The sequence below is a fragment of the Ostrea edulis genome, chromosome 7, assembly GCF_947568905.1.
Source record: "Ostrea edulis chromosome 7, xbOstEdul1.1, whole genome shotgun sequence".
In the NCBI taxonomy this organism is placed as follows: Eukaryota; Metazoa; Mollusca; class Bivalvia; order Ostreida; family Ostreidae; genus Ostrea; species Ostrea edulis.
In genome coordinates, this window is record NC_079170.1 from 82,028,054 (window position 1) to 82,052,011 (window position 23,958).

General features: G+C 36.1%; 2 protein-coding genes and 1 long non-coding RNA gene across 3 annotated transcripts in view; 1 reads left to right on the forward strand and 2 right to left on the reverse strand.

The window, feature by feature from the left end:
• On the reverse strand, window positions 1-10,448 carry LOC125654737 (uncharacterized). Its single transcript, XM_048884778.2, has 3 exons — window positions 10,390-10,448; window positions 10,097-10,257; window positions 1-8,541 (listed from the first exon to the last, which is right to left on the reverse strand). The coding sequence occupies exon 3, from the start codon at window positions 8,517-8,519 to the stop codon at window positions 6,858-6,860; it is 1,662 nt and encodes a 553-aa protein (XP_048740735.2). The 5' UTR covers window positions 8,520-8,541; window positions 10,097-10,257; window positions 10,390-10,448; the 3' UTR covers window positions 1-6,857.
• LOC130048582 (uncharacterized) overlaps window positions 8,591-23,958 on the forward strand; it is a 22,484-nt gene continuing 7,116 nt past the window's right edge. The window contains exon 1 of the long non-coding RNA XR_008797361.1: window positions 8,591-9,182. This is a non-coding gene — a long non-coding RNA (uncharacterized LOC130048582). The remainder of the gene's footprint in view (window positions 9,183-23,958) is intronic.
• On the reverse strand, window positions 13,931-20,438 carry LOC130048580 (uncharacterized). Its single transcript, XM_056145489.1, has 2 exons — window positions 20,317-20,438; window positions 13,931-15,974 (listed from the first exon to the last, which is right to left on the reverse strand). The coding sequence occupies exon 2, from the start codon at window positions 15,947-15,949 to the stop codon at window positions 14,288-14,290; it is 1,662 nt and encodes a 553-aa protein (XP_056001464.1). The 5' UTR covers window positions 15,950-15,974; window positions 20,317-20,438; the 3' UTR covers window positions 13,931-14,287.

The window sequence follows — 23,958 nt, forward strand, 5'->3', positions numbered from 1 at the left end:
GTCAGTAATTAATTTTTATTTCAGTGGGAACTATTTACAATAAAGAAGTAATATGAGCTAAAAAGCTCTTTAACCGACTATATAACATAAAACACATAGCACAAATGGTATATATACATGCACAGTAATAAAACAGCCACATTTTAAAATTAAAAAATTACCATATGAACAACAAAAAATAAAACAAAACAGGCTTATACAGAAGAATCAGGGTTTAAAAAAGGTAAAAAGCAAAACACTAATGCAGATGTGATACATAAACATGCATAGATAAACAGGGGCTGTATAAAACACAGATGAATATAGAAGAATTAAGGGTAAGATACTCAACACTAATACAGTTGGAAAAGTAAATTTAACGGGTGACAATAATAGTTTAGATTTAAAAAATTAAGACTTAGGCAGGAGAGGCTGGAGTCTGCATGAGCTACATTGACAATTCACTTCCCCACACCAATTTAGGATATGATTTGAGAACTGACTGTATGATGAAAATGTCTGACATTATTTGGCAGAGAATTCCAGAGCTTTGCTGCCTCATATCTCAAAGATTTAATCCCATACCTGGTTGTTCTTGATTTGGGTATTTCAGATGTATGTGTCTGTCGAATATTATATGAATTGGGTTTTTTAACAACTAAATCTTGTAGGAAAACTGGGCTAATTTTGTGAATGATTTTTAAAGTTTCCAGAGCTATTTTTCGCATTCGCCTGGTTTTAAATGATGGAAAGTTTGATTGATTTGATAAATTTTCATACATGCTTTTGTAATCATCATAAATGAATCTTAAAGTTCTTTCCTGTATCTTTTCAAATTTGTGGGTATTTTTGCTCAGTGTAGAAATGTTACGTCAATGGACAATCACTAAAATTGGACATAATAAAAGAATGATATACAGTGATCCCCCGGTATATCCCCCCCCCCCGTTATAATGCCAACCCCGCATATCGCCAAAAAAGTTCGAAGTCCCGTTTTCCTCGCTATGTAAAACCCTGTTATATTACCATCCCCTGCATACCGCCATCCGCCAACCTATTTACAGGTACGATTTGGTCAATTACCATTATAATCACCCCCGCTAATTATCGCCAATCAATGGCAGGAAAATTTCAGTGAGCAGGCTTGGGCAATTATCCACTATTAGTCCTCAAGGTATCAAAGTTTGGAGCAGATGATAAGTTATGTAAATTATAATCAACTGAGTTCAAATACGCAGTATTGTTTTTGAAATCTGCGTATGGCGGATGCACCGAAGTCTAAGCGTGTTGGACATAAACAAAAACTGGAAATCATTAAATACCCCTACCATTACTAGTCATTTACGACCACTGGACGCCTGGATTATCCAGGCATTCAAAACACGATGTAGTAGATAAAATTTGTTTGATTTCTTATGACAGCTGTACACATACCCCCTCCCCCGATATAATGTCACCCTCGTTATAATGCCAAAATTGCCGAGGTACAAATGTTGGCGTTATAATGGGGGATCACTGTATTGTTAATTTACTTAAATGTTTTCCCATCCATTTAAGAACATTAAATTGCCTTGCTGCCTTCTTGCAAATATTGATGATATGTGTGTTGAAAGAAAACTTAAAATCAATGTTGATACCCAATAGTTTTACCCCATCATCACAAGAATTTTTTTATTCCATTTAGATCAAAGACAATATTTTCCTTTTGTGTTTTGTTGCCAATAGAGATAGCTTGAAACTTTTCTGGGTTTGCTTGCATTTTGTTTGAGGAGAACCATTTAATTAGAGATCGACTGTCATCTTGAAGTGCTGCTATAACCTGGTCTAAATATTTAGCTGATTTTGATAAAGTATCATCTGCATAATTGTAGAGATTGCATTTATTTCCAAAGAAAAAGAGGCATTGATGAAGAAGTCAAAGAATAAGGAGCCTAGAATTGATCCTTGTGGTACACATTTAATGATATTTGACATTCCGCTGATGTGTTCCCCTACATTTACACATTGTTTTCTTTGTGAGAGATAGCTACTTAACCTTTCTTGAGCTGACGTGGAAAGGTTATATGCCTTTAGTTTTAGAGGAAGTAATTCATGAGAAGGGCAATCAAAAGATTTATAGAAATAGATTACAATTGCTGCTGGGTACCCATTATTATCCAATGTCTGTTTCCAATCTTCAATTACTCTTAATAAAGTTGACTGACATCCAAAACCTGATCAAAAAGCTGCCAAAAAAGGATTGAAGACATTATCAAAAATGTTGTCAACTGACTTTCAATTGCTCTTTCAAAGATTTTAGAGATTTCAGGAGGCCACTCACGGGTCTATGATTGCCTTTCTGTAATGAACTATTCTTCTTGTACACCGGAGACACTTGCGCTATTTCAATCTTATTTGGAAATGTTGATGTTGATAGTGACATGTTGATTAATTGACATAAAGGTTTGCTGATAATTGGCATGGCAGTGTGCAAAAATTTCGGAGAAATTCCATCAATATCTTACTTTTTTAAGTTTATTTTTTTTAATACTCTTTATTACAAAATCTTCATTTATAACAGGAAAGGAAAAGGAGCTTTGTGGTGCTATTTCAGGGGTATTTGCTGTGATTGCTGGGATACTTAGATGGTTGTCATCCACCTGTTCTGCATCTCCTATATTTTTGACAGCGTTTATGAAAAAAATCATTAAAAATGTCACATATTTCTTCCTGACAATTTACAAGTGTGTTATTTTCTGAGAAAATTAAATCTTTATGTGTGGCACATACCTTGTTTGTTAGAAAAGGCTCGACAATTGGCCAAAAGTGTTGATTTTGGGCCTCCTGAATATTTTTCAATGAAGTATTGAGTTATAGACTTGTTTTTAGCCGAGTTGCAACGAAGTTGAACTCGGCTATTGGTTTGGTGATGTGGGCGGGCGGGTGGTTGGGCGTCAACAATTGCTTTCCGGATGATAACTCGAAACGTTTACAATCTAATCAAATGCAACTTTGATATATTGTTGGGTACCAGGTAAGGAAGACCCCTATTGCTTTTGGAGAAAAATTGTCAAAGGTCAAGGTCACAGTGACCGAATATAGAATGAAAATTTCAGAAATATTTGGTTTCCGGGCGGGCGGGCGGTTGAGTGTCAACAATTGGCTTTCGGATGATAACTCGAAATGTTTCCAATCTAATCGAATGAAATTTTAATATATTGTTGGGTACCAGGTAAGGAAGACCCCTATTGATTTTGGAGAAAAATTGTCAAAGGTCAAGGTCACAGTGACCGAAAATAGAATGAAAATTTCAGAAAAATTTGGTTTCCGGATGATAACTCAGAAAGTTTAAATCAGAATCATATGCAACTTTGATATATTGTTGGGTACTAAGTCCGAAAGACCCCTATTGATTTTGGAGAAAAAAGGTCAAAGGTCAAGGTCACAGTGACCGAATATAGAATGAAAAATGTTTTCAGAAATATTTGGTTTCCGGTAGATAATTCAGAAAGTTTAAATCCGAATCAAATGATACTTACAGATATTGTTATGTATCAGGTAAGAAAGATCCCTAATGATTTTGGAGAAAATGGGTCGAAGGTCAAGGTCACAGTGACCGAAAATAGATTTAAAGTTTTAAAAAAATTAGTTTCCGGAGAATAACTTGAAAATTTTTAATTTGAATCAAATGAAACTTGGTTATATTGTTGGATACCAGCAAAGCAAGGCCCCTATTGATTTTGGAGAAAAAAAAGGTCAAAGGGCAAGGTCACAGTGACCAAAAATAGATTGAAAACTTCAGACAAATATGGTTTCTGGACAGTAACTTGAAAAGTTTAAAACTGAAATTAGTTCTTCACATTTATAAATATGCCACATCATTCCTGACTTTACAATGTTTCCCATGCAACTCGGCTTATGCACCCCTGGGTGCATATATTGATATTTTTTTTTAATTTGGTTACATAGTTTCTTTGTTTTCTGTACCTTTCCCATTTTTGAGAAGAGTCTATTGATTGGTATTTGTTGTATAGCATTATTTTCTGTATATTGTCTTCCTTATTTCTTTATTCATAGATGTATATGGGACTTGTTTTGTATGGAATTTTCTTAGTTCTTTGGGGGGGGGGGCAGGCTTGTTTGTTACTTCTAAAAACATTCATTAAATAACCCTTACTACTTAAGGTTTGGTGAAAATATACCCAGTAGATAAAAATAAATTACAAATCAAAACAGCTCATTTTATTCTTTGACTCAGGTGAGCTAAGCATTTCACCTTGACACTGTTGTACCATCAATATAATCCATAGTGACAATTTAATTTTCATGTCTGAAATCAGAAGGCGACCAGAGATCGCCACTTCCACCCCCACCTCCTTTCCAGGTGCAACATTATCTTATAATTATCTGTAAATAAATTGCAAAGAAATAGATAAATAAAAGGATAATATTCCAAGTTCATTTCACTTTCACTGTATTGTATTCATTATAAGCTAGGTTCATATCACATTGTCGTATTTAGGAAAATCTGGTGAAGAGATGCAGATAGCAGTGAATTATCATTTTTAAAATTAAACGATTTTTGCTTAGAAAAGATGACATATAAATGATCAATAATGACTTGCTCAATATCCATTTTCTTTGGTAGTGCGCATTATACATCGTATGCATTGTACTTTCACCTTTTTGTGGGACTATTTTTACAGCGTAGTAAACTGTGTAGAAAATAAGGTGGCCCGGGGTCATACTAAATTAGGGTAACCCTGGGTCCTACTTGAGGGTACGAATTATCTTTCTGCGAAAACTTCTCGACGGGACATAAATGAAACACCCAAATAACCAACCATTATGCCTGCAAGGATTCATTTGAGACTTACAGTGTAGTTTGAGTGGCAAACAACAGGTCATGTTCAAATCTCGTATCGTTTGATGGACAGGTGTGGAAGAAATTGATTTTTATATAATTATGTGATTGGGATTGTGTTCCGATGGAAAGGGTGCAAAAGTAGGACATCTGAATAGAGGTAGTTGTCAAAACTTAGTCGGTGATTGTTTAAAAGAAATCATTTCATTGATTTCAAGGTCATTAATCGCAAAAGGGATATATTAATGAAACTGCATATCAAATTTGTTAATCACGCGAGTATATCTCTGTAATCGGTAAGCGAAATCGGATCAGTCGACAGTACTCAATTCACCACATTCCTGCAATCGGACTGCAGGATTCGAAATTGGCCTTCATCTAGTTGATAGCCATTAGTATTCAGAAAACCTTTATAAGTATTTCAAATACAGACATGAATTTTATATCTGTGTTATTTTGTGTTCCATTTGCACAATTATTTGAATGTTTTCCCTACGTAATTTATAAGAAGACGATGACCCATATTGGATGCTTTTTAATTGCATCGAAAATGGGCAAATGGTACCTCTCACGATGAGAGAATACCTTTTCTTGGTTGTTTTTAGAATTATATTTATCAAACAGAAATTTACATTGTTATATTTAGAATATATATTTATGATTTGAATTTGAATATTATAGAGTTCTGAATAAGACTATTTCATCCTTATTAAAAACAACATGCATCAACTGCATGAACAACGAAACATTAAACTTATTCCACAGTGGTAAACATGATGACTTGGAACCAATATTTTAAGTCATATTTCAAGGTCAGACAACATCAGATGTACCTTCGAAATATTAAGTACAGTCAATTAATGGAGCGCCGTTAGCGACTTGTATGCTTGTTCGATATAAGGTGCGATCTTATCAAAATAAGATTTTTTATTCGTTTACCTGCCCAAGCAACGATGAAACACTATACAGTGTATACTGTTCATGACACGCTTTACAGGTTATAACGAAATATTATGCTGTCTTAATATCCTCCACTCGGAGAACTATAATCTGGATCGGTCGCGGCAGAACAATAGTTAGAGTGGTTATTTCGCCACCTTGGGAGGACCAGGTTCGTCTCTGGATCCCGGCGCTAAATCAAACAGAAGACTTTTAACAAGGATGTGGCTGTTCCTTCGATAAACATCTGGCGTTAGGAGTGAAAGTCACGGACGTTTCTGATAGTACCTTAAAAACGGAGGTCCCGTGTCACATCAGGCGGAGGTCTAGTGTCACATCAGACGGAGGTCCCGTGTCACATCAGGAGGAGGCCCTGTATCACATTAGGCGGAAGCACCGTGTCACATCAGGCGGAGGTCCCGTGTCACATCAGGCGGAGGTCCCGTTTCACTTTAGGTGGCGGTTTCATCTCACACCAGCCGAGTTCCGTGTCACATCGGGTGAAGGCCCCGTGTCACATCAGGCAGAGGTCCCGTGTCACATCAGACGGAGGTCCCGTTTCACATCAGGCGGAGGTTTTGTGTCACATCAGGGAGATTTCCTGTGTCACATCAGGTGTCGACACGATAAGCGGCATGCATAAATGTGGCACTTCACCAATAGCTGGGACGTCTCTATATCAGATATAATTCTTAAGACGTAAAAACAGCATAAAACAAACAAAAACAAACTATGGATACGGATTGACTTACTAAAAATCCATAAATACACGCCCGCCACAAATATGTCACATGTTGCATTAAAATAATTTTTCTGTAAGCAGCCATATCCCTAGATGTTAATGAATTACTCTGATTAATGATTGCTAGAAACGAGCAGCAAATTTAAACACGGTTGCAAATATTATGTCTTTTGTATTTGGATGAATTTGCAGGGGAAAAACGCAACAAATGGGATGCATTATGTTGATATAGCATTTCATCGTGTTTTAGTGAGCACCTGCTATAAGTGTCAAGTTCATTGCAAGTTTTCAACCAGGGGCTGATTCACAAAATCTGCATATTGTACCCCAGTTCTGAGAATACATAGCTTTTATCTACTTTGAATACTGGATAACTTTCACTTGGCCTTCATCGCGCAGACCAACCCACAATCTTCCCTGGGTGTCCAAACCCAGCGCAGCAGGCATTGACCCAATGTTAATCAAACGTAACAGGATCTTCCCGTCTTCATCTAAGATGTGTACACATTCATTGTTGCTATCAGCTACAATGATATGATTTGCAGAATCGGTCACTATGACTGCAGGGTCAAACGGCTTTTCCCTCAATGATGCCTGACCATCATACCGAAATCGGACGTGGCCATACCTATCCATCACGAGCATGACTCGGGCGTTAGGGTCACTGCAACAAATGTCTCCATTATTGCTTTCTGCCAGGAATACCATCAAGTTGCCTTCAACAAGAATTGGGTTGCCCTGTTCATCCTTTTCTATTTCTTGTTTCAACGTATTCTCTTGATAACGTAGAATTTTGCGACGTTTCATGTCAACGTGTAGGACACTCACGAGGAATCCCCCCGATTTTGTACAGCAGATTCCCCGGGGATGCCATCTCCAGGGGGTACTGAATAATGTAGTAATCTTTTCATTTTTGACCATCTTCACATCTCTGTTGTAACAATCGGTGAAAATGAGGTCCCCATTCCTCGTTACCGATATATCATCAGGTTGCTGAGGACATGATGTGGCAACGGTATCGACTTCTTTCCCTTTTATATTGTAGCGTCTTATCGTTTTGTCCCGAATTCCACTAACCCAAATTTCATTTGTACCGGTAATGGCAATTCTGAAAAGCGGCTTTACTGGCGTTGCAACATTGGCCAATAATAACACGGGATTCAGTAGGTACTTCTTGGGTAAGTGAGGGAAAGTTGTGTTTAAACCTGATGTCCTGACCTGTGTCAATGCAGCTTCGAAATCTCCGAAACCTACCCTAATTTCCTGGTCAAGAAGAACATTAGTTTTCAATGCTGGAATATCCACGTCGCTTTCTCTGGGCATATCTCTATACTTATTTATTTGGGATTTGTAATTGGTAACGTCGAGCACTTTGTTTGACAGCAGAAATTCTTTATTGTTCTGGAGTGTTTTAGTCATCTTGATTACTTCATCTCTTAGTCTAGTTTGATGTGCCTTCAAAGATGATGTTTGATAATAATTTGAAAATCTGATGTTATATCTAATTGTATCGAAAATACGATTTACTTCTTGATGCCAGAATCGCCTTAGGTTTCCACCTTCATTTTCCATTTTTTCGTGCTCTTGCGTTACCTTTAGGATCTTAGCATCGACATCTTTTTCGTTCTGTTTGTACTTTGGTATGAGGACCTTTTCTAATTCTGATGTGTCTTTTTCTATTCCCAATCTCTGGATATTAAAAATATTGGGTATTTCGCCAATAGTGTGTCCAATATGATTACTAATGATACATTTCATACAGACTTGTACATCACATTGTTGGCATTGGGCTTCACATCTTTGATTTGAATGCTTTGCACAAAGCCGGAAAGTAAATTTGATATCTCTGTCCTGGTAAGGGACAATATCATGCTTTGTCGTCTTCAGTTTCTCCACGTGCACACTTACACAATACACACATAAATTGATTTGACAGCTGTTGCAGTATTGCTGCGTCGAATTATCACAAAGCCCGCAAGTAATCAAAAACTGACCTTGATTGATAGTGCCCGCCATTTCATTCTAGGTATGTACATGTCTGCAATAAAGAATTTTTTAAAGAATTATGGTAAATTTACTATATCTTTCACATCAATACACAGGCAATTTTGGTTGTTTACCTGATATTGTAATGCACACAAAGGTATACACAACCATAAAAAAGAAAAAAGTGAAGATAACGATCAGTGAGCAATCTCATAACTCCTACAGGGATAGAAAAGCAAGAGTTGGGCTACCATGGACCCATTAATATACCAGAGATGGGATCATTTGCCTAGGAAAAGTAAACATTCCTTGTCTACCAGTGCACCCGTCCTGAGCCCTGTACCCCGATCAGGTAACGTAGTTACAATTAGTGTATAAAGAATCGCCTAACGTAGGTGTGAGGGATGACAGACAGTTTTGACCCATTGATAGGTTGTATTGATAAACTAGATCGTTATAATGTCCATATAATTTGCGAAATATTGCGAGACCGTTGAAGCCCCTGTTACATTATTTTGTTTGTCAGTCGACTGCCTCGATTTAAAAACTGATCATACACAAAGCAAGTTCTTGCGTATCGAATCAATTCAAAGACATAAACACCATATGCAGGTGATAATGGAATATTGCTACATCAATATGGAAAGCTGAAAATGGAGAAGCTGAACTGATCGTCATCCCGTTTGTCATAAGGTTAGTTTGACGCTTTATAAATATCTACATTTTGTAAGTACGAAGCAGGTGTGAATGATTTTGTGATGTCTTTTATTTGTGAGATCAATTTTTAGAACAGGAGTTGAAGGTCGCACAATTCTAACAAGAGGCTTGTGGACCACAACGCTCACCTGAGTCACATTAACCCTTATGATTTTAATCAGAATATTTACCTTTAATCACATGATAACTTTTGATCCCATATTACAACCCCAACCTATCCCCATGGGGTTATGATTTCACCAAACATGACCTTGCTGTTCTGAATAATTTGTTTATACTTTTGCCTACATTAATGTAGATGAAATAATGTGACTTTGATTCTCTTGAAAACAGGTTTATTTTTCTATTTTCCAGGTTAAGAAACGTCGTTTTAGTAGCATGGCATAAAGTCTTAATTACCTTTTACCTCAACAAGCCTTAAAACCACTATGTTCACCATGAAAGTCAAATAATTTTGTAACCAGAGTCGCTGAGGATTCTTGCCTATTGATATATTGTATAACTAACCGTGGTCCTCTTAATCATGAGGAGTGTAAGAATGTTCTCATACAATTCCTTTGTGGCTCCACATTACCCTCCACGGCCATGATTTGAATGAAATATGACCCCGTATTGAGGCCAAATCTTACACTACGGTGCCATAATTTGAACACACTCAAATCTGTACTACCTGGGGGTCTTAATTCAACTAATCGTGACAGTGTTGCCCTAGATATAAGTTATTTTTAAAGTTATCCCCATTATATTCCCATATAAAACTTTCCTCACCTATGCTGACTCCACCTTAAACCCCAGAAGTCATGATTTGGACAAACTTTAATTCACACTACCGGATGATGCATGTCAAATTTGAATCGCCAATCATTAAAAAAGATTTTACATATACTTACCTTTTATCTTTCTACTCCATTGGTTGTTGAGAAAAGATTTTTAAATCAATGCCTCCTTATTTCACAATTTCCGAATCATATCCCTTTGAGAGGGGGTTGAAACTTCATTTGAACAATTTTGCACCTATTTTTACCCGAGAATGCTTTTTTGAGAAATTTATCTGAAATTGGAAAGTTTTAGCTATACAGGAAGAGCAAACACAATAAGTTGATGAAACAGAAACCCAATTTCTTTATAGATTTCGGAAATTTAGATATATCATTCTAGAAACACAGCATGACCTTTTAATTACCTTATAGTCGAAGAAGCCTTAAAACCACTGCCTTGTCTATGGCAGTCAAATAATCTTGTGACTGGTAACCAGGAAGATTGGAAAATGTAGAGATTTGATCGTCTCAGACTACAAAGCATGACAATAACAGCGAGGCCCGGTATTCAAATTCATTTCATTTCGTCAGTGAATTTGAAATATCAAGTGAGGATTTAAAATCATTTAGCACCGACGTGTTCCCGTTGAGCACACATGTGAAAATTAGTTACTGGACAATAAGTGTGAATTATATTTTAATAAAATTTATGATCAGCTTCCGTCCGTGATATACTTCAGATTTGCTTGCATTTCATCGGAAGTCAGTCAGCACAATTTATCATTCTTATGTTTTAGAATTGTTTTCGTTAAATTTAAGTTGTATTTGAAATATATCAAGACATAAACCCATTTCGTCTGTAGAAAATACTTCACGAATAGTTGTTGTATAGACTATAGATCAAGAAATAGATTGTATAAGAGTTTATCACTATATTTCGGATAATTAATATACAAACTATATCATTCCAGTCATTACGTTACCTGGACAACAATAATTCACCGAAAATCAAACATATACCTGCTACATATGACTGCAAGGTGAAGATACCGAAAATAAGAAAGACATCATATTCTATAGGAAAAACAGATGGTTTATTGCATAACGAAATACTTTTTTTTTTCAATTCAAAACAGTAGAAGTAACTATATAAACACACCAAAGATACTCGTCGAGGGAATTCATTAAATTACGATGTAAGTTACATATATCTGTATGTAGGCTTCTTTCATCAAGCATTTCAGTAACGAACAGAAATAAAACACAGACTCCTGTTTAGCAAAATACATTACAAACTCACGACAATGAAATCTGAATTGCTTTAGAATGGATATCCAACCCCGTAAGGTACAAGGTTTATAGTATGCTTCTTTGTCTTATTATATACACAGTATAAGTACATTTTCCATAATTTCTGTTGTAATTAGAACTATCATTCTAAATTTCCATTCACAGAGGCACGTAGCGAAAAAAAGAGGCGATCTTTTATACATTTGTTGTTTATATACGAGCGACGTGAGTCATTGACACATTCAAAGTAAGACATATTGACTGATTGCGTACTCCCCACATTATATTTAAATATTGGATATATACCAAATACAGTTCTGCATCAAAACAATGTCAGATATTTTGAAGTCCGTTATTGGATATGTTCCATACATACATTACTGCAATCGGTATATATAATGCTTAAAACATCACCCTATAGATTTTATTTGTTGATTTATCTGACACAGTCCAATTTTGATGTATGTCGGTATTGAAACATTATATCATAATCAATATCAGCCTGCTCACTAATAAGACAACCAAAGCTAAAGTCTTAGAACAAACGAATATTTTTACAGAGAAGTACATTCAGCCAAAAACATCGCCCTTTAGATTTCTTTTGTTGAATTACCGGATAGTCCAATTTTGAGGGATCTCGGACAATACTGAAACGGTCTGACTTTACAATTGATATCGTTTAAGCAAAGGTGAATTCTTAAAGGAATGACGTCATAACAATGTTGACCGTAAAGATGTATTCTTGAACCTTTGTATTGAAAAGGGCCAACACGTACCCCTTCTCCCACACAATCAAAGATTTTAAACATCTACTTTTTCGTTAGGCAAGAGTATCAATTTTTAGAAAATTGTGAAATCAAATGCTTCCCCCTCCTCCTCTCTACCTCATACACTGTAATATCTTTAACCTTTCATTCTATTTTTCGTCTTTGATAGTCCAGGCTTTTCAGAAAATTGTAGAGTCAACTGTTCCCCCACCCACGCATACACACTTATAAATTGTAAAGGGTTTCTTACGAGTGAAGAATTTTCAGAAAATCGCTGCCAATCTCCTCCCTCTGCGAGACTACGTGCCTGACATATTCATGCTTGCAGTTTCTTCCTTTGATTACAACACATTTTTATCATTTGTTTAGTTACTTATTCATATTCAAGTCCACTTGAAGTAAATTTGATGCAATTTTTCACAGTCTACGATTAATCTCACCAATATGCAGAAAGCGTTTTACATATTCAAACCCAGGGTAACAGAATGACACATTTTCTTGGTTGCTTTATAATTATAACTATCAGACACAAATTTACTGTGTGACATTTATGATACATAGGCTACATGTTTAAGAATTATAGAGTTCTGACTAAGACTACTTTATCTAATAAAAACAACAAGCGTCAACATTAGGAGCAACAAATCATCAAACTTATTCGATACTGGTAAACATGATGACTTGGTAACAATGCTTTATGTCACATTTCAAGATCAAACAACATCAAATGTACTCTCCAATATTAAGTACATTCTTCAATGAATGGACGCGCCTGTCGGGGCTTTTTTATGTAACCATCAATGTATCGGTTTTTTGATTTTGTGGATTTCCCAGAGTGTGGTCCGATTTTCCGGATCATCACACTGTGTATCCTCTGAAGTCGATGACGTTACAACGCATCAACGCAACGTTTTATTGAAAATATACCGTATCACAAAGAAACCTGCGTACACAAATTATAGTTTCACTATACGTCTCTGTTTTAGATAATTTGGATTATATTTATTATCTTATATAATGTGGTTTTAAAAATGCATAAGGGGTATATGATTAATTTATCATTACTGCAGTAACTTCATCGGAAAAGTTGGATCACGTATCGTTGACAGGCTTTTTGCGTCTCGTGTGATCTTCTGATCCGCGCCTGTCAAATCGACGTGATCCGACTCTTCGGATCAAATTACTGTAGTAAAAATAATAATTATATATATATATATATATATATATATATATATATATATATATATATATATATATATATATATTGCTTATGTAACACTCTCAGAATGTCTGTTCAATATCAGGTCCAATCTTGTCAAAATGAAACTTTCTATGCCTCTGCCTTTCAATACCATGATGAAACACTGTACAGTTGGGTGGATATCAGTTCATGACACGCTATACGGGTTATAACGAAATATTATGGTATGTCGTAATTTCGTCCACTCGGATAACTCTAATATGGGTCGTTCACAGTAGAACAATAGTTAGAGTGCTTATTTCGCCACCATGGGAGAATCAGATGTGATTCTGGATCCGAGGTTCAGGTCAAACAGAAGACATTTAACATAGATAGTGACTGTTCTTTCGACAAGCGCCTGACAATAGTTCTAAGTGAAAGTCATGGATGTTTCTGATAGTACCAAACACGGAGGTTCCATGTTGCATCAGGAGTTGACACATTAAGCGTCATTTATAAATCAGAATCTGTGGCACTTCACCTATAGCTAGCAATGTTTCTGAGTGAAAATGTGTTGAATGAGACGTCAAACAACATAAATCAAACAAAAAACAAACTTTGGATACGCATTATCTTACTGAAAACGTCCATTCTGAGAATCATGTGGTTGCCACTGAAACCGGCGATGAAGAATTATCGTCGGCTTTCTTTGATGAATATACAAGACAATAGGATAAAACGTTTTAATTTCTTTCATAAATACACTTACACTGCAAATATGTCACAGGTGGCATTAAAAAACATTTAAGTAGCTAAATATCTAGATCTTGAAAAATTACTATCATTTATCATAGCTGCAAAGGTGCACCAAGATTATACACAGTTGCAAACAATAGGTCCAATGTGCTGGGGCGAATTTGCAGAAAATAAAACCGACAAAAGGGATACATTGTATCGATGTAGGATTTTATTATGTTTTAGTGATCACCTGCTATTGGTGTAAATTTCATTGCAAGTTCTCAGCCAGGGGCTGATTCACAAAACCTGCATCTTATATTCCATTTCTGAGAATTCATACCTTTTTATCTACTTTAAATACTGGATGACTTTCACCTGGCCTTCGTCACGCAGACCAACCCACAATCTTTCTTGGGTGTTCAAACCCAGCGCACCAGGCATTGACCCGATATTGTCCACACAAACCAGGAACTTCCCGTCCTGATTTAAGATGTGTACACATTCATTGTTGCTATCAGCTACAATGATATGATTGGCAGAGTCAATCACTATGAAAGCGGGGTCAAATGGGTTTTTTCTCGATACTATCTGAACATCATACCGAATTCGGACGTGGCCGTACCTGTCCATCACGAGCATGGCTCGGGCGTTAGGGTCACTGCAACAAATGTCTCCATTATTGCTTTCTGCCAGGAATACCATCAAGTTGCCTTCAACAAGAATTGGGTTGCCCTGGTCATCCTTTTCTATTTCTTGTTTCAACGTATTCTCTTGATAACGTAGAATTTTGCGACGTTTCATGTCAGCGTGTAGGACACTCACGAGGAATCCCCCCGATTTTGTACAGCAGATTCCCCGGGGATGCCATCTCCAGGGGGTACTGAATAATGTAGTAATCTTTCCATTTTTCACCACCTTCACAGCTCTGTTGTAACAATCGGTAAAAATGAGGTCCCCATTCCTCGTTACCGATATATCATCAGGTTGCCGAGGGCATGATGTGATAACGGTGTCGATTTCTATCCCTTTTATATTGTAGCGTCTTATCGTTTTGTCCCGAACTCCACTGACCCAAATTTCATTTGTACCAGCAATGGCAATTCTGAAAAGCGGTTTTACACCCGTTGCAACAATGGCCAATATCGATACCGGATTGAGTAAGACCTTCATGGGCAAATGAGGGAAAGTTGTGCTTAAACCTGACGTCCTGACCTGTGTCAATGCAGCTTCAAAATCTCCGAAAGCTACCCTAATTTCCTGGTCAAGAAGAACGTTCGTTTTCAATGCTGGAATATCCACGTCGTCACCTTTAGGCATATCTCTATACTCATTTATTTGGGATTTGTAATTGGTAACGTCAAGCACTTTGTTTGACAGCAGAATTTCTTTGTTGTGCTGAAGTGTTCTAGTCATCTTGAGTACTTCATCTCTTAGTTTACCTTGATGTGCCTTCAGAGATGTTGTTTGATCCTCCTTTGAAGACCTGATATTAGATCTAATGATATCGAAAATACAATTTACTTCTTGTTGCCAGAATCGCCTTTGCTTTTCACCTTCATTTTCCATTTCTTCGTGTGCTTGCGTTACCTTTAGGATCTTAGCATCGACATCTTTTTCGTTTTGTTTGTACTTTGGTATGAGGACCTTTTCTAATTCTGATGTATCTTTTTCTATTCCCAATCTCTGGATATTGAAAATATTGGGTATTTCGCCAATAGCGTGTCCTTTATGAGTGCTGATAATACATTTCATACAGACTTGTACATCACATTGTTGGCATTGAGCTTCACATCTTTGATCTGAATGCTTTGCACAAAGGCGGAAAGTAAATTTGATATCTCTGTCCTGGTATGGGACAATATCATGCTTTGTCGTCTTCAGTTTCTCCACGTGCACACTTACACAATCTACACATAGATTGATTTGACAGCTGTTGCAGTATTGCTGTGTGGAATTATCACAAAGCCCGCAAGTAATCAAAAACTGACCTTGGTTGATAGTGCTCGCCATTTCATTCTAGGTATGTAGTTTATGTCTGAAATATAGAATTTTTTTTAATGATTAAGCTAAATCTGCTATATTTTTCACATCAATACACAATTTTCATTGTTTACCCGATATTGAAATGCACACAAAAATACACAAAACTATGAAAGAGAAGAAGTGAAGATAGCGATCAGTGATCAATCTCATAACTCCTCCAAGGAATACAAAATCAAGAATTGGGCAAGCACGGACCGCTGGATATACTAGAGGTGAGATCAGTTGCCTAGGAGAAGTAAACATTCCCTGTTGACCGGTCACACCCGCCGTGAGCCCAGTTCCCCGATCAGGTAAACGGAATAATCCGCAGTTAAAATTAGTGTATAAAGCATGGCCTAACAATAGCTTGATGCATGGAAAACAGCATTTGACTCATTGACAAATTGTATTTGTAATCTAGATTGTTATACTGTCCATATAATTTGCGGAACGAGACCGTTGAAGCCCCTGTAACATTATCTTCTTTGTCAGTCGGCTGCCTCAATTTAAAAACTGACATAAACCCCATATGCAGGTGATAATGGAATATTGCTGCATTAATATAGAAAGCTGAAAATTGAGAAACTGAAATAATCTTCATCCCGTTTGTCATAAGGTTAGTTTACCGTTTTATAAATATCTACATTACGAAGCAGGTGTGACAGACTTTGTGATGTCTTTTATTTTGAGTTTACTGAGATCAGTTTTGGAACATGAGTTGAAGGTTGCACAATTCTAACAAGAGGCTTGTGGACCACACCGCTCACCTGAGTCGCATTAACCCCGTTGCTTTTAATCAGAATATGTTATCTTCTTTAACCACATGAGAACTTTTGATCACAGATTGCAAACTCAACCTAGCCCCATCGGGTTATGATTTTACCAAACATAGTGATGTTTCAATTTCAATATAACAGGCATGACCTTCCTGTTCTGGAAAAATTGTTTAAAAACTTCCCTACATTCATGTACATGCATTGGTGTGACCTTGTTGCTCTTGATAGAGATTATTTTAATTTCCAGGTTCAGAAATATCGTTTTAGTAACACAGCATAAAGTCTGTTCACCATGAGAGTCAAATAATTTTGTCACCACAGTAGCTGGTTGATTTATTGATTGGTTGAATATTGTTTAAAGTAGACCTATACACGGACTACGTCACAATCAAATGTAAATGCGGAACCACGCGTCCTTTTTCCGAGATGTGGTTTTTCAAAGATATCAGTTTGATTTTTTACATGGCGATATGATTGTCCGATATTAATTCCTTCCAAGGCGTTCTTATCAGCTGCGGTCAAATTTTGTACAATGTAATTTTAAAAAAGAGGGGGGGGGCTAAAGAGGATTCAAGCTTTAGATAAAAATCGGTTGGAGAACAGACAACATTTTGGCGGTGAGATACTTTGACTATTCAGGTATGTAAAAGTTTTACAATGATCCATGTTCAACATATGGAATTACGCAGGCATCAGAATGTTGGAGAGACGGATGGGAAAGGGGGACCAATTCATATTTCCACCAGCATCATAATAATAATAATATTATTTCTTTTGTGAGGATCTGGGTTAAAGTAGGTCCTCTGTACCCCATGCTTGTCGCAAGAGTCGACTAAATGGGACGGTCCTTCGGATGAGACTACAAAAACAGAGGCTTCGTGTCACAGCAGGTGTGGCACGCTAAAAATCCCTACTCAAAGATCGTCGGCGTCGAGCATAGGCCTACGTTTTGCAGCCCTTCACCGGCAATGGTGACGTCTCCATATGAGTAAAACATTCTCGAGCGTAATAATTGCTAATTCAAAATTACGCAGCTGCTGAATGCAAATTATCATGAACAAATACATGGTAAGCTTGTGTAAAAATAAAAATTCACACTTCGCACTTCGCTGCTCCAGTGACCACAGATGTCATGTTATGGTCGCTGCTCCAATGTTTCAGATATTGACGCAAGCTTCAAAGAACAGCACAAGCTTCTAAGAACGGCTACAAATAATCTGTTTTATTTCACCGACCGTCATAAATTTGTCATTTTTTCCTCATCCCCTCTCCTGTTTTTCAAAATTATTGGGGCGGCATCTGTATAATGCGATTACAGTGTAGTTCCTTATTGAGATTGCATCTACATAGATCGGCGTAAGTGGTGTACATGTACGTATATCCAATTTATGTACATACAAATGATTCCATGATAAAAGATATAACACACATTACACACATGCATTAATCATAATAACAAAACTATCGAAATTCAGTTTGTTACTTTCGTTTTACATTCACATTGTGAATGCCATCTTCTAGAATGATTTGTTTTCAGATAAAATGTAAAATCTAATTGCAAACCACATGTATCTATAATACTTATAGTTTAACACAGTTCAAATTCTTATCCGATGTTGTAAATATACTCAAATTTCACATGTCGTATGAAAATATGATAATGTATAATTCCAGATTTGGGGGGGGGGGTGTACTTGTTATAGAGCTTATAGCTTTTAAAATGATGCGTCAACATATGATTTTCTTACGCAAATCCTTTTTCTGAGATAATAATCTGTAAATTAGAAACAATTTATTCAAGGTTTAGTCCATAAAAATTGGAGGAAAATACCAATATCGACATCAAATGGCATTTTCAACAGTATTTCTTTTAACATGTGTGGGCTCACAAAGTGTACATTATGAAAATAGTTATTCAAATTTATTAAAATAAATGATTACATATCATTAAATAATGGGTATATAGTCTGTGGTGCTCATTACAGCCCATTTGTTTTGGAAAAATAATAATTATTAACAAAAATAAGAAGGAGGAATACATTTTCATTAATGCTGATTATATGTGGATTGGGTACTTACTTTTGAGAAGCAATAACAATGAAATTAGCATGTTGACGTATATATTTTTCAATGTTTATCTATTACTGGAATATATATCTATCTTATAAAGGCAATTTTTTCATGATTGAGTCCATTTAAGGCAGAGTATAGGTCTACCTTAACGTCCCGCTCAAGAATATTTCTCTCATATGGAGACGTCACCAATGCCGGTGAAGGGCTGCAAAATTTTGGCCAATGCTTGGCGCTTACGGCCTTCAAGCAGTGAGGGATCTTTATCGTGCCAAACCTGCTGTGATACGGGGCCTCGGCTTTTACGGTCTCATCCGAAGGAACGCCCCATTTAGTGGCCTCGTATGACAAGCAAGGGGTACTGAGGACTTATTCTAACCCGGATCCCCACACAATCCACAGTAGTTTAGGATGCTTGCCTATTGATATGACTAATCGTGGCCCTCTTAGTCATGAGGAGTGTAGGAATGTTATAATACATTTCCTGTAAAAATTTAATCCCTATTGTGGTCCTACCTTACCATCCAGGGGCATGATTTGAATAAACTTCGTAAACTTATAGAATCTGTATTACCTGGTGATGCTTGTATATTTAAATTGTTACAAATTCCCCTGCTGGTCTTGAGAAGACCCCCCTTATATTGTAAAATTTTGATCCCGTATTGAGGCCTCTTCTTACACTTCGATGCCATGATTTGAACACACTCAAATCTGCATAAATTGGCGGTCTTAATTCGACTAATCGTGACAATGTTGCCCTAGAGATAAATTAGTTAAAGTTTTCCCCATTATATTTCCATATAAAACTTTCCTCCCCTATGCTGGTTCCATCCTAACCCCCAGAGGCCATGATTTGAACAAACCTGAATTTATACTACTGGGTGACGCATGTATATTAATATAAAAGATCAGCGCTCTACTGATCTTGAGAAGATTTTTAAAGATATTTTCTATATATCCCTATGTAAATCTTCGACCTCCAATTGTGGCCGCATCCATGTATCCCTCGAGCTCATGCTTTGAACAAATTCGAATCGCCACTTATTAAAAACGCTTTTACATACGTCTTTCTGCTCCACTGGTTCTTGGGAAAATATCAATACCACCATATTTCACCATTATCTAATTATACCCCCTTTGAGCGTGGGTTGAAACTTCACTTTAACAATTTTGCATCCGCTTTACCTTAGAATGCTTTGTGGGAAGTTTAACTGAAATTAGCCCTGTGATGGAGAAGAAATTGAAAATGTTAAAATCTCACTGGCGGACAGACGGACGAACTGTGAGACAGACGAACACCGGACAAAATATTACAAACTATCAGAAAAGTTCACTTCAACTTTCAGTTCAGATGAGTTTAACAATGACGTTTTGGATAGATTGGAAAGGTATACCCAATAATGTTGATGAAATAGAAACCGAATTTTTTTTTTATAGATTTTTGAAATTCGTTGCAAGATTCAGATTCAGATATGTCGTTCTAGAGACACAGCAAGACGTTTTAATTACCTTGTAACCCATGAAGCCTTATAAGCTACTCAGTTCACTATAGCAGTCAAGTAATGTTGTGACTGGTACCAGGAAGATTGGAAAATGTACAGGTCAAATCGTGTCTCAGACTACAAAGCTTCACAATAACAGCGATACCTGATATTTAAATTCCTTTCATTTCGTCTGTAATTTCAAGATACCAAGCGAGGATTTAAAATCATTGATCACCGACGAGTTCCCGTTGAGCACACATTTGAAAATTAGTTATTGGACAATAAGTGTGAATTGTGTTTTGATAAAATCAAATATTTACTTACATTTTATCAGAAGTCAATCAACATTATTTATGATCATTCTTATATTTTGAAATTGTTTTACGCTGAATTGTATCTAAAATAAATCTCGACATACACCCATTTCGTCTGTAGAAAATGCTTAACAAATAGTAGTTATATAGACCATAGATCAAGAAATAGAGAAGAGTTTATATAATTCGGATAATTAATATTCAGACTATAACATTCCAGTCATTACGTTACCTGGACAACTTTCTGTTTAGCACACATTTTCCTATTACATAATTTTCGAATGTAGGGATAAAACGGTAACGAACCGTACGGTTGTTGCGCTTCCATGGATACATAATTAAATTCAACAAAATATGTTTATGTTTTGTATAATTCACCGAAAATCAAAAATGTACCTGCTACATATGTATAAAAGAAAAAGTAAACATTTTATGGGAAAAACAGATGGTTTATTGAATAACGAAATACTTTTTTTTGAAATTCACAACAGTAGTAACTATATAAACACACCAAGGGTGCTCGTCGTGGGGGGTCGTTAAATTACGATGTAAGTTACATATATTTGTATGTAGGCTTCTTTCATCAAGTATTACAGTAACGAACAGAAATAAAACACAGACTCCTGTTTAGCAGAATACATTACAAACTCACGACAAACAGGAGTATTCAATGAATTCTGAAATGCAACACAGTGAGGTAAACGTTTATAGTATGCTCCTTTCTCTTGTTATATACACAGTATCAATGCATTTTACATAATTTCTGTCGCAGTTAGATCTATCACTCTAAGTTTCTATTCACACAGGCACGTAGCGAAAAAAAAAAGAGGAGAGAGGGTGGCAGAGGGGGTCTTTTTGACATTGTTCATTATTTGTACGAGTGATGTCAGTGATTGACACATGCAAAGTAAGACATATTGACTGATTGCGCACTCCCCATTTGATATTGGAATATTGGATATCTGCCGAATACACTTCTGTGTGAAAAAAATGTCAGACATTTTAAGGTCCGCTATTCAACACTTTTCATACAGACCTGCATTCGGCTTAAAGTATCGCGCTTCACATTTCATTTGTTGGTTAACCTGACAGTCCAATTTTGAGGGATATCAGACAATAGCTAACAATTCTGACATTATAATTGATATCGTACAAACAAAGGTGAATTCTTAAGACAGAACGATCAAAGGACTGACGTTATAACAATGTTCACAGTAAAGATGTATGCGTGATCTGATGAACTAAATTCATGTAATGAAAAGGGGCCAACATGTATCACCTCTCTCACACGATGAAAGATTTTAACAAAAACGTCTACTTTTTTGTTCGGCAAGAACACTAATTTTCAGATAATTGTTAAATCAAATGCTGCCACCACCCCCCTCCCCACACACCAACACCACCACCACCCCCTATTGAAATATTTTAAACCTTTGATTTTATTTTCCGTCAGATTTGTAAGAACCTTGGAGTGAATGTGCTTCCCCACTTATAGATTTTAAAGGCTTATGTTTTGCTAGTCAAGAATCTTTAGAAAATTCCTGCCGCCCTCTCTCCATGAGGCTACGTGCCTGCTATACCCATGCTTACAGTTTCTTCCTTTGATTACAACACATCTTAATAATTCTTTAATGTCTTATTTATAACCATATCCATGTGAAGTAAATTTGATGTAGTTTTTCATAATCAACTCAGGTAAACAAGACATACTGAGCAGCACACTCTTCAGAATGGACTGACGATCAACAACAGAAGGCATGAATGTATCGCCCGATATCTCCTATAAACTATGTCACTGTTACTTCAACCGATGAAACTAAGTCATACATGTAATGAATGTATCGCCCGATATATCCTATAAACTATGTCACTGTTACTTAAACCGACGAAACTAAACCATACATGTAACGTACTATTCTAAATGATTAATAACATAAGCGCTGGAATTTATTCTAAAATCAAAATATAAAATATTTACAAAATACTGTAAACAATACCTATCAATTCATAGAAATATAAAGCTAGATGATAAAATAGTATACTAAGGTAAACACAAAATACTAGGTCACGATTGGAGACAGGAAAGACATGATAAAAACAAAATAGTTGGTCACGATTGGAGACAGGAAAGACATGATAAAAACAAAATACTAGGTAACGATTGGAGACAGGAAAGACGTGATAAAAACAAAATACTAGGTAACGATTGGAGACAAGAAAGACAATAACATGACATAAACAATACTTGTAATGGACGGAGCTTTGTTTAACGTGTAAGCTGTGAAGCTGACGAAGATTTCTAAACAATATGTGTATATATATATGCAATCTCTATACAATATGCTATGAAATATCTATACAATACACCTGAAGATATCCATACAATACACCTAGATATATTTATACACCTGTATATATCTACACAAATAACGTGGAAATTATATGACGTGGGTCGCCATTGTTCTCCAGTGTATACGAATATAAAGGTTCATCTATTTTATCATGATCTATTTTTGGATTCCCCTGTATATTTCCAAACTGTACGTATGTTAACTTTAAACTACTTAGATTTAATATGCAGCATAGAAAAATCCTGTTTTACCACAATATACTGGAGACAAAAGTGACAAGTTTCAAATTCAGTTTTGAGAAATTTAATCGCGTTTATATTTAAAACAAGAAATGTTTTCTGAACATGAAAACTTTCGAACTGAATTGTTTGAAACAAAACCAAGAAATGTATACCCACTGTATACCCACGAGAGTTAGTGTGGGATGATCTACTTGCCAACATTATAATTAACAGCATCTGCATGAATTTAATTAATGATAAACCAGTACAATCTACATACAGTGAACCCCTTAACAGTGACAGCAAGGAGAACACAGTCTATATCAATCACAGCTATTTTCTCACCAATGTCGCCAAGGCCATTCAAAGGTCAGTTAATCCCGACAAATATATTATTAATTGTGTTTCCCTTAAAGCACTTCTAAGTACAAAACATCTGCTAGCTTGCCGCATTTGCTTTGATTTGTGAGTCAAATTTTCCATTATTTCTATTTGTTTACATATAAGTGTTTATTTGTTCACGTGCAAGTGTCTATTTGTTTTATGTAAGTGTCTGTTGTGTACATGTAAATAGCTATTATTCATATCTGGTTTTTTATTTATAAAAATGTGTTTATACGTAAATGCCTATTCATGCATAGCTCTAGTTTTGATTGAAGATAGTTTTTTGTTTTTAATTTTGATTCAATATTGACACACGGCATTGTGTGTCTGACCTCTTTTATCATTTAAGTTAAAGTTCATCTGTTACTCTAAGCTGTTTTTTCCCCAAATTTGATTT